Source organism: Chelmon rostratus, chromosome 19 (assembly GCF_017976325.1).
Source record: "Chelmon rostratus isolate fCheRos1 chromosome 19, fCheRos1.pri, whole genome shotgun sequence".
Lineage (NCBI taxonomy): Eukaryota > Metazoa > Chordata > Actinopteri > Chaetodontiformes > Chaetodontidae > Chelmon > Chelmon rostratus.
The window spans coordinates 13,854,317-13,866,415 of record NC_055676.1 but is presented as its reverse complement, the minus strand read 5'-3'; the positions used below and the strand labels follow the sequence as shown (position 1 = coordinate 13,866,415).

Genomic DNA, 12,099 nt, shown 5'->3' with positions numbered 1-12,099 from the left:
GAGAGAGAGAGAGAGAGAGACAGAGGAGGAAGGAAACAAACGTGTGGCGAGGGGTCATCGTGTGCGAGACAGAGCGTTGTCGCACCTCAGCTCCCGCCGCCTCTCCCCCTCAGATCAATACCATCTTTGTGATGTGTTAGCACAGTACCGTAGCAGCGAGAGGTCACTCCCTCTAGTGGTGTGAGACCAACACAGTCAGGGGAGGCGAAAGAGAGGGAGGCTGAGTTGAAAAACGGATGTAAAGATGAGAGAGAGGGTTGAACACACTGGGGAGGAGTGAGAGGGGCGGACAGAGAGAGGTGGAAAGTCGGGGGCTGAGATGGAGAGAAGGAGAGGTGGAAATATAGAGAGTGGTAGTGGCGACCCAGTTCCATCACTGCTTGTTTGTGTTTGGGGTGGCGCGGCAGTTAAGAGCATCGAGGCACGGGGATGGGGGGAGGAAGGTTGCGTGAAATAAACACGCATGCAGCACTCACATGCGCAAAGTCAGGGCCGGGCTTGCATGTGCACTGAGGCACTTTGGAAACCAGCTCTCACACACACACTGCATGTATGACGACCAACAGGCACACACACTTTCATAATGCTTCTGACAATTGGCGATGCCTGGTGTCCCTCTCACGCTGACGTGTTTATAGTTCTGAGGCTAACATTCATGCACTCTGCCACATGCACAAACACACTGTTTGGATCTGTACACACACTGTTTCTGGACCATTTGGAATAAACTACAAAAAATATATTTGACATTTTTATCTGTGCAGTTTTATTTTAAGGATTGTTCCACAGTCAGTGTGCACAATAAAAATGTCAAATAGTTGAATATTGGAAACTTTACAGTTTAATTAGCTCATTTTTAAAAAAATCTATATTTATTAATGTTTATTCTGGTGAAAAATTGGATTAAAAAAATCAACAGTAGAAAATTGAAGTTTGAAAATGTTTGCAGCAGATACTGTTGTTATTTATAAAATCTATATTTTTCACTTATGGAGTCTGGTGCATTATCAGTCAGCCCATTTGTGTTTTTCTTCATTTTCTATTATTGGAAACAAGGCTCTAAGCAGGACTGTAAATCTGGGTTAAAATCATTATTTGAATTTATCTGCTTCTTTAAAAAAAATCTGACTAATTATCAGTGAAAATCAGCACAAACCAAAGAATGATGACCTTTCAGTTCAATCTAATTGAGGCTGATAACATCCTGTCCCTTTAAGATCTCTCAGGCATGATGCAGTTCCCTGTAGCTGTGATGAATGATGGATCACGATGCTTTAAAGCCCTATTGCACTTAGCTGTGCATTTACTGTCTACAGTGCACTTCTCCCTTGGGCCATTTGTGTTCTTCCTCTGATTAACAGGCAGTAAAAACTCAAACATGGCGCTTACTGACTGGCTCTTGGTGAACTGACAGTTTCATGGTGTTTTCCCCAAGCACATGCCTCACACACCCCTGCGGGACATGACTGCTTTAATGTATCAGATCATTGTTTCACTTCACACTCCATTTTCTATATTCCTAATGCTCGTGCGGGGTTGTGTGCGCACGCTTGTGTCGATGCCTGACCTTGCATGCTTGCAGGAGTGATTTGTCACGCCATGTGTTGAGATGGTGCAGTGAGCTGGCTCTGTGACAGCTACAATGTAAACGGGAGCGTCTAATGTGGATTGCATGTTTCCCAGGCATCGAAGTATGTGCCGCTACCGCTGTTGGGATTTGTCAAACATGTTGTGCCTGCTCTTTCAGGAGCTGCAGAACCACATGCAGGAATTCGGGGAGCAGATGTGGAAAAGTTTCCTTTAAGTCTCTGGGGTGTGTGCTGTCGACTTTTAGGTGGGAGTGTCGGGGAGGACAAGAGGTTGAGGAGTCAGTGACACAGTTTTGGAGTAATAGGGGTCAAGAGCCTGCGGTGGAGCCAGTCATGACGAGAGTAAATGAAGATGGGTTGTGGGTTGTGGCAGACTGGGGGAAGAAGTTATGGGATTTTTAAGAGAGGGACGGGGAGCTATAGAGACAGTGAGAGCTAATGAGCTGGATTTTCTGGAGACTTGGCATTCTGCTCGTGGTGCTCGCTCTATCTCTCTCCTCTGTAGAGGAGCTGGCTAGAGCGAGCTTCCTGTCTGCGCCCTGAAGCAGGAGTAAATGAGGGTGGGTGGGGGGGGTGGTGTGTGGGGGGGGAGGAAGGGGGAGGTGGCGGTGGTGGGGTGTTGGAAGCAATAGAACAGAGGAAGGAGGAGAAGGAGGAGGGTGAGGGGCGGGAGGGACCAGCGTTGAAATTGAATGCCAGGGCGCCATGTTCTCACCGCCAGCGTTTCCATGGTTACAGGGTAATTCTGGCGAGTAAGGAAATTTCATTCACTCTGGTATGGAGAAGAAGAAGAAGAAATCAGGAGGGAAATATCAACAAAGCAGCAGAGAAGGAAAAAAAGGGAGGGAAAAATCAGGGAAGAGAAAGAAGAGGAAGAAAGAGAAAACCTCTGCTGGGGTTTATGCCACCCATCCCCCAGGCGAGCTGCCTCTGCCTCTCACTCCTTTTTTTTCTTGTGTATTTCTGTGATGCTGGGTTTGTTTGCCACCACCCTATAAGCAAACACCCACCCACAAGCCTCCAGTTCTTCCAGGAGCCCTGCAGGTATATGGCACAGAACAAAGAGAAACACTGTTAACTGGCCCCTGTGTGTGTGTGTGTGTCTGCGTGTGTGTGTGTGTGTGTGTGTGTGTGCGCACATTCTTTTTGGGAGGATGGCAATGGGGGTTGGTGTCTGGGCAGGGTCGCGGGGGTTAAAGAAACCACATTTGACACATGTGAACCGGCCGCTGACACATTCAGAGGCCGATTTGACCACGTTTGTCTCCGGCTGTTTGAATTTCGCAGGGGGAAAAAAAAAACAAAAAACACGGAGCTTAAACTCCGTGTGCATGTACAAACCTGAGCACGCAAGCATGTGTGTCCGCCCGCACAGATACAGCCACACTCTCGCTCTCCAGCTAACGCGGGCTGACAACTGCATGGGGTTTGACTGGGCTGTCGCTTCAGCCAACCTGACAGCTGCACCGCCAAGCACCCTCTGTACACACACACACACACACACACACACACACACACACACACACGCACATGCACACGCACAGGCACACACAACCTCATCGTCGGTGTAATTTCAGATATGATGTGCAGGTTTTCTCATCAGCACATGCCGCATGTTTTGACGGAGCGAGCCATAAACACATGTAGTTAAATGTGTTGTTTGTTATCCTCAAGCTGGTGTGTGCAGATGTTTCCCTGTCACTGGAAATATCATCACTTTTTTTATTATCATTACTGAGAGATAATAAAGTCTTGAGACCTATCATTTGATAAGCATTTTCTCCTTTTCTTTCAGTGGCTGAGGAGGGGCTTTGGGAGTGCGGGCTGTCCTACGAGTGCAGGACCCTCTTGTTCAAGGCTATACACAACCTGCTGGAAAGGTAACACCATCGTCCTTATCCAGAAGCGCCTCACTGGCTGCCGAGTTGTACACAGCACCAGTCAAAAGTCTGGACGCACCGTCTCATCCAAAGCTTACTTTTATTATTTTCTACATTGTAGATTAATATCGAACACCTCAAAATGATGAAAGAACACATGGAATTGTGTAATAAACAAAGCAAAATGTGTTTTATATTTCATATTCTTCAAAGTAGCAGCTTTTTGCTTTGATGGCAGCTTTGCACACTGTTGGTATTCTCTCAACCAGCTTAGTCACCTGGAGTGCTTTTCAGTTAACAGATGTGCCTTGTCAAAAGCTAATTAGTGGAATTTCTTGCTTTCTTAATGCGTTTGAGACAGTCAGTTGTGTTGTGCAGAGGTAGTGTCGGTATCCAGTGAATAGCCTTATTCAACACCTCTAGTAATCCATAGTATGGCAAGAACCGCTCAGTTAAGTAAAGAGGAGCGACAGTCCGTCAGAATTTTTAACTTATCTCCAAGCGCAGTCGCAAAAACCATCAAACGCTACGATGAAACAGCCTCTCCTGAGGACCAACCCAGGACAGGAAGACCAGGAGTTCCCTCTGCGTATGTTCATTATGGTTACCAGCCTCAGACAGGCCACAGAAGTGCTTCACAGAGTTTAAGTAGCAGATCTCAGCATCAACTGTTCGGAGGAGAGTCAGGCCTTCATGGTCCAACTGCTGCAAAGAAACCGCGACTGAGGGAGACCAACAAAAGGAAGAATTGCTCGGGCCAAGAAAGACTCCGGTCTGAGGCGGTGAAGCTTTGCTGGTGACACTGTTGGCGATTTACTCGAAATTCAAGGCAGACTTAACCGTCATGGCTACCACAACAATCAGCAGCGACACGCCATCCATCTGGTTTGTGCTCAGCAGAGCCATCGTTCGTTTTTCAACAGGACGATGACCCAAAACAAACCTGCAGGCTGTGTAAGAGCTGTTTGACCGAGAAGGAGAGTGATGGAGTGCTGCATCAGATGACCTGACCTCCACAATCACCCGACCTGAACCCAGCTGAGATGGTTTGGACGGCAGAGTGAAGGAAAGCAGCCAACAAGCGCTCAACATATATGGGACGCCTTCAAGTCCGCTGGAAAAACATTCCGGATGAACGCCTCACGAAGACGGCTGCGAGAATGCCGACAGTGTGAAAAGCTGTCATCAAAGCAAAGAGTAGCCACTTTGAAGAATCTGAAATATATCATGTGTTTTACTTTGTTTACACATTTTTGGTTCGCTGCCTAAGTCCACACACGTTCTTTTGTTGTTTTGCTGTGTTCAGTATTTAATCTACCATGTAGAAAATACTAAAAATAAAGAAAAAAAAATTGACTGAGAGGATGTTTCCAAACTTCGGCTGGTGCTGAACATAAAGTGAAAACATGTCAAATGCATAGTTACTTATACAGTTACACACACTTTATCAAAGTATAACCATTATGGTTTTGGGGGGGGTTGCACAGTTTATGTTACTACAATGTGATTTTAAAATCAAATAATATGTACTTATTTAACTTTTTTATTTGAAAAGTACACTTGTTTTCACTCTCTTCTTCACTTTAACCCATATATTTATGGCAGCATATATAAGAAATGGTTTATTACACCCTATAATGTATTCGTAAGCAGATATAAAGCTACAACTCTTCTGTGTAAACAGATAATGAACAACAATGTAGTAAAATGTAGTTTAGCACTTTTCTCACATTCTCAAAGAGGTGTCAGAAGCAAAAATATTGTTTATGAAGTTTTTTTTACTTTATATGTAGTATAATAAACATACATCTTTAACATTTAACATCACCAGTAGCTGAAATGAGAGCTCTGAATGCAAATTCTTTAATTCTGTTGAACAACTTTAACATTTTTCGAATACAAAAATGGCCAAACAAAGGAACTCGACGTCGCGCTGACTGACAGCCTCAGTTTTCTTCCAGCAGCTTCACCTTAATGAAATTATAATCTGAGTGCTGAATCACTTGCTCAAGTACCCAAAGCTCTCCTTTCTGAGTCAGAGCCATCTGTTAAATGAAGCAGCACATATTTGCTCTCTATTAAGTTAAGCATCAGTGATCATCATAGGGGGCAGGCTGAATTAACCTTCCTATTACCTTGAAGCTAACTCCTTTTATAGCTCACTATTTCAACATGGTTGGGGGGGGGGGGTCACTTCCACTTTCTCTTTCATATCTTGAAGATGAAATTGACCTCTGTCGCTGACTGTTAATATTATTATTATTATTGACATTATTTAGAATTCAATTTTAATTAATTAAATCCCAATCAAACAATTGCAAATAAAGCAAACATGGATATTACAATAAAACTAGCACAGAGAAATAGCACTTAGAAAAGACAAGTATTGAGAGATACATTACAAACTAGAATGAGCTCTAGAGTCAAGACCTCCTTTTGACATATACCAATTTAAGCTTGGAAGCTAGGAGAGCTCTGTGGTGCAGTTAAGTTAAGAGATGAGGGTTCTGTTGTTATGGTTATCAAACCGTACAGATGTGTTGTTGAGTTAAGGAAGTGGGACATCTGCCACTGGGGCTAAGGCGAGGTTTGTAAGAGCCCGCCGCAGCAGTGTTTACAATAGGCATACATTATCCTCGAAGCGTTGTCAGCTCAGAGGTGACTGTGTGAAAGTGGAGGGTCCTGCCTGTTTCCAGAGTGGAGTTTGGAGTGGGACTGAAACAAAAGATATACACAGCATTTAGCAGCATTAGTCAGCTGACGCTAAACTGTGCAGACATATCTATTACCAATGGGTCAGATTATGTGTGAGGTGAAAGGAGATGCTCATAGTGGCGCTGTTGTTCAGCTCCTTGTGTTTCGGCTCAGCGTCACCGCTCTCATCAGCTTCACTTCCAGGTGCATGCAGCTGTGTTCCTGGGAAAACGTCGGACAAACCCACTGCTGGTTAACTGTGGACAGTTGAGCATCTGGCAGCTAAGAATTTTCCCTTAGGAGTTGGTGGAAAAGAAAACAGAGCTAATAGGATGTGTAACTAGGCACGTGTTTGCTAACATGTTCGCTGTATCAGCTTTATGATACAACAAGTGATGACATGTAAATGTTGCTTGTTGTGATGGCCGTGTGATGTGGCTAAAAAAAAAAAAAGCAATGAATGCAGATTTAAACCTACTGGCTTTATAGATGAGTGTACGTTTAAAGGTTTTCCAACTAGACATGCAGCACAAGAAGCAAAATTGGCTTTGAAGAGCTTTACTCATTTTACTCAAGAATATTGGGTTTATAACAAAGATCCTATCATCAAGAACATATTTTGAGCCAGCAGTTAGCCTCAGCTAATGCATGTACTGGTAACTCCACTGTTAGCTCCAGTGAAGTGGCCAAGCTTAGAGAGGCGCTGATCTGATACACTGAATTGGTACTGGGGCAAAGACTGACTTTATTAAGTGGCTTGGGTATCAGCCACAATGTGACCAATCCACATTAAATACAATTTGTTTCTTCATTTCATCGTGAAATCAATTGTTTCCAATAAAGAGCAAGAAAGAGATCTTTTGTGCAATGAGCAGCCACGGTCAGATAAGAGAACATGCACCAAAGATGGTCGAGCTGGAGGCTGAAAGTTTTGGATTGCTCAGCCTGGCTGAGTGGAGAGCGGCCCATAAAATCATTTTGTAATTCCTCGACCCGGGTCAGAGGATCCAGCAGGGAATCCGCTGGCACCTGCTCACAGAGGCGAGTCGGAGTTCTGAGAGCGCAGAGTTTTGTCTGTGAAAGGAGGCTGAAATGAGGTGAACAGCGCACAGATGGTGGGATAGCCAAATAGGGAGCGTGACGACGGAACTGATCTGATGAAAGGAGAGGTTTTTGGAAAGCTATCTGTAAAAGTGAACGCCACTGTGGGGAAAGCAGATTAGCAGGAAGATTACCTTCCCTTTATCTGTGCACTTGTCATAAACTCCACATGTTAGGTGCAGCAGAGGGACAGCCCCTGCTGCACGTTATGTGCAGTATGGAAAATCATAAAGCTTCTGTTTTACTCATGTGGCTTATTTTTGGCTCTGGCGATTGAACATGCACAAGGTCAACTAAATACAAAAATATATTAAACAGTTTCTACTCATATAAGCTTTGAAATTCATAACAAGGCCATAAATCTTGAAGCAGGCTGCACTGCAGTGGACTCCTGTACAACAGCACCAGAGGCTACGGCGTCAGAAATCACCACTGAGATGCATTAAAAGCTCTCACAAGAACAGTATCTGTTGCATGATCCTTTGAAGGAAATGCATCATGCGTATTGTTCAGGTTTTTCTTTAGTAGATTGTCCTCTTGCACAGAAAGAGAGAGGAGGCGTCGTGTCGCGGAAAACGTCAGAAATAACTTTCTTTGTTGAACTTTCTTGGCTACATAAATAATATTCGCTTGGCTTTCTCTCCTCTGTTGGCTTCTCCTTCTTCTTCTCTCCGCTGCTGCAGATGTTTGATGGACAAAGGCTTTTTAAGGATCGGGAAGTGGTTCTTCAAGCCACATGAAGTGGAAGAAAAGTCTTTGGGCAACAGGTATGTAGACGTTTACAACACACACACACACATACACACACACAAATACTGTCACAGGACAGCACGTCTCTGTTCCCACGAGGCTTCATTTATGTTATGACGTGAGAAATGTACACCACGGAGCTCTGTGTGTGTGATCATGTGCCTGCATGTGTGACACAGCCAGGCGGTGTGAATGGCTTTTGTGTGATTCAGTATTCGTCTCCCTGATGTTCCAGCAGCTGGCTCATGGTGTGAGACTGTTAAAGACAGGACAGTGAATGGCGGCGAGAGGTGAGAGCCGAGCTGAGTCGAGCTCTCTCTCTGGGTGAGGGGAGGGTGGTTTTGTGTGTGTGTGTGTGTGTGAGTGTCACGCTGTGTAACTGTGTAGGCAATGTGGGAGACAGACTGAAACAGAGTAGAAAGAGGGGTGGGTGTGATGACAGTAGCTCAACTTGTTGCTTCAGCCATTACAGCTCCCTCTCACAGCTCAGTCTGCCCACTTCAGCCTCTCCTGCTGGTGAGGATGCAGCATTCCTTACATCTCTAGCATAGCTGTGCTCAAATGCTAAATACCCAAGTTCTGTAAATGACTCCAAGGAAACCACTCAGCTGTCAAATGGCTCTTTTTAGAAATGTATCTCTGAGGTAGCAAACACAGGAATCATCCTTCTCTTTATATGTTCTTTGTAGTTTTCGAGCTGGAAAGCTGTAAATTGCATCGCCGTTCAAGCTGCGGTGCGAATTAAGAGATGCACAGGAAACTCTCGCTCTTGGAAAGTTGCTGACACAGGTGCAGCGTGCTGCCGTGTGCTGCTGCAGCAGACTCAGGTTCAGCCGTTCAGAGCAGCAGGTGGAAGTCCTCCACGAGGCAAACTGCGTAACATCGCAAGAGAGTGTGTGTCACCTGTGTTGCATATGCATAGTGTCTGAGGAAGCCTGACGAAGGTAAAATATAGTGCAAATACGGTGATAAAATAAAGATCTCCTCCAGACATGAATCATAAGCTGTGCTTATGCAGGGCCCTATGAATCCTGTCAGGTTTGTCCCCGAAAATTAAGCTAAACACAAGTTTCAATTAGTTATATCCTCATAAAACATTGAATACTCATTATTATGAGTATTTAATGCCTAGCATACCTATGATGTTGTTGAATTACAGTACTTACAAAGGGAAATCAAACCATCACTGACATGGAGCCCTGAATTCACTCATTCTGATGTGGTCACCCTAAACTAAAACCTTATAAGAAGCTTTGAAGCCTTAAATGTGAGTGTATACATGGTTATGCGTCCTATACACACTTCATGTGCATCAAACCTCTGACATTTTATTTCACATACTCACTGCCCACACAAGGTGACCTTAATTCTAATAATCATGGGTGTCTTTTCCTTTCCTTTCCTTTTCGACACTGTGACATCTCTGCGTGTGCTTATTGGATGCATTATCCCGTCTGACAAGTGGAAGTTGCTCATTAATTATCCTATTCAACACAGCTAAGACTTTGCTTAGAAGAGAAAAGAGAAGGGCAAAAAAATATTACCAGCAATGTTACAAGTTACCATTTGGTGAGAGTCACTAAAGATCAGTTAATAACATTTGTGTGGGAAGCAGGGATGTGTGAAGACAGAGGCTCCTGAGAGTGTGTGTGTGTGTGTGTGTGTGTGTGTGTGTGTGCGTGTGTGTTTGTGTGTGCATGCATACATACTGTATGCATGCAAACATATGTTGAGTTTAAAGGTTCTGAAATTACGCTCAGTGTTTGAGTGAGTGCAGAGATTTACATGTGCCTGTGTCTCCTTTGTACATCATGTAATTCCTCTTCATTTTGACAGCTCTGTATGAATATGTTGTCAGCTGCTACGCCCCCTGCTGAGCCAATCCTGACTCCTTCTGTCTGTGAATTATTGAACATCCTGGAAGGAGAGACAAAGAAGGAGAAGGAGAGAAACATTCTTGAACACGCAGACACAAAACAAATACAAATCTCGCGTAGATGTCTGCACTGTTCGTACTTTTTCATGCCTGCAGTCTGCGGCTGTTGCATGTATCACTTGGTGGAAATGAGCCATGACGTCTTTTTTTTTGTCTTTCCACATGTCTCCACTGCTTGCTCCCAGCACACATGCAAACACACACACACACACACACAACCACACTGTCCTAAATACCCACACACACGCCATCCCTTGTTCCCAGAATAGCAGTGTTGCCCCACACTTGACAGTGTGAGCCGTAAGAGCCCCTGCAGATCCTTTGCCATCAGTGTTTTACTGCCATGAGGGAACATTGCTCAGTTAGGCATACACTGACCTCCTGCCTCAGCTGCAACCAGCTCCTTTGTCTCTTCTTCACTCCCACACCGTGCCATTTATCCCCAACAGGGGGCGCTTCAGTGCTAATATCCATTCCGTGCCCCCTTACCCGTGCCAACTCCTGTGCCTTGGCACTGCTGCCTTTGTCAGGCTTATCTGGTGTTTATCTCGTATGTGTCCCCGGGGGCACGGCGAGGATTGGCACATCCAGGACACATCCAAACCCACCCTCCTCCTCTGCCCTCCCCCCCGCCCCTCCACACACACACCCCCTCAACTCCTCTCTCAGCACAACACTCATGCTCTCTTTGTGTCTGAATGGAAGGAAAGCACTCTGGGTTGGTAACGGATTGCATCAGACGCTGAGGGGAGCGAGAGAGGGAGTTACAGGGATGCACAGAGAGTGTGAGAGGGAGAGGAAGAGCAGGGAGGAGGCTCGGTGTGTGTGTGGTGGGGAGGTGGGGATCAGAGAAGGTGGGGGGTCGTAAATTAATCATCACTGTAGACGGCTCTATGGATGTATTAGAGTCTGTCTCTCTCATTAGCTCAGTCAGTTCCATGCATGCCAAGCACAGTGCACAGTATATTTGTTAATCTAGGTGCTTTCATTCGCATTAATGGCTGTATACTCATGCATAAATAATGTTCATGTTTTACAGTGTAACCGAGCTGTCCTCTGGTACTTGACCATGAAACACAAACAAGTTGTACGGCCTGTTTAAACTGCTTTTTAAAAATCACAGAAATCCTCTCCCCTACTGTCCCCTCCTCACATCTCCTCTCCTCTCCTCGGGGACCAATGACATAGAGATATTAGCCATCTCCTAGGCAACAAACATTTGGTGTTAGGCCACATCACAAGGTCACAGAATCTCCAGAAATAAAAAAAAAAAAAAAAAATATTGAAAACATTTCCTCGTTCCTCACTCCTGTTCCTCAACCCTCCACATTTGACTGTATTGGGCATGCAGCTCCAACCAGACATGAGAGATACGTTTACTGATGCCAAGATAGTTTGTTTATTTTTATTTGTTTGCAAAACTAGAAATAGCGTGGCAAATTGATATATGCAGGGGATGAAGGCAGCCAGTGGGGCTTGTACAAAGTCTTCTCAAATATGAAAAAAAATCTTTAATTCAATCAAGTTTAATCATAAAAATAAAAAAATATATATTTAATTAAAAACTGCCAACTGACCTAATTTCGCTCATATTGATATGTTTGGTTCAATCTTTCCTCTGGTGCTTTCAGGGGCTTAAAAAAACTTGAACTCCCAGTTGCAGTAAGTGAGAAAGAAAGTCACATATTCTTCTACCTCATTTATCCTTTGTTCTTCACCATCATTCAAATGTTGATGCATTCATAGTTTGGTAGATTTAATGCTTTAATGCTTAAATAAATACCTGTCTGGGATCTGACTTTAGTTAAAATGTTTTTACTTGCATCTTTGAAAATAAGGTTAAAGGTGTAAATATGTAAAATAGCTGATGAGTGAATGGTGTAAGAGTCCAGATGTGGTTTTGGTCAGAAGATTTTCCTCTTGCTCCACTTAGAAGCCAGCTCATGACTTGAACAGCTACAAAGGTGACTGACAAGGAAAATGCCCCCGTGAGTGGCTGATTGATAGATGGAGAGTTGCGGACTGACTGGCAGACAGATGGATGAGGTTAAATGAGTTACTGACTGAATAAATGGTGGACTGATGGACTGACTGAAAATACTCTGTGACTGGCTTCTGAAGACCGGTTGTGAAAAAGGCTCTATTAAAA

At 44.3% G+C, this 12,099-nt stretch overlaps 1 protein-coding gene across 5 annotated transcripts in view; it reads left to right on the top strand.

Moving 5' to 3' along the window:
- Positions 1-12,099, top strand: part of LOC121623026 (mediator of RNA polymerase II transcription subunit 13-like) — a 78,392-nt gene that overhangs the window by 44,633 nt on the left and 21,660 nt on the right. For all 5 annotated transcript variants that reach the window (XM_041960142.1, XM_041960145.1, XM_041960144.1 and 2 more), the window contains exons 3-4: positions 3,385-3,469; positions 7,948-8,031. In XM_041960142.1, the coding sequence (XP_041816076.1) occupies positions 3,385-3,469; positions 7,948-8,031 (169 nt within the window). The remainder of the gene's footprint in view (positions 1-3,384; positions 3,470-7,947; positions 8,032-12,099) is intronic.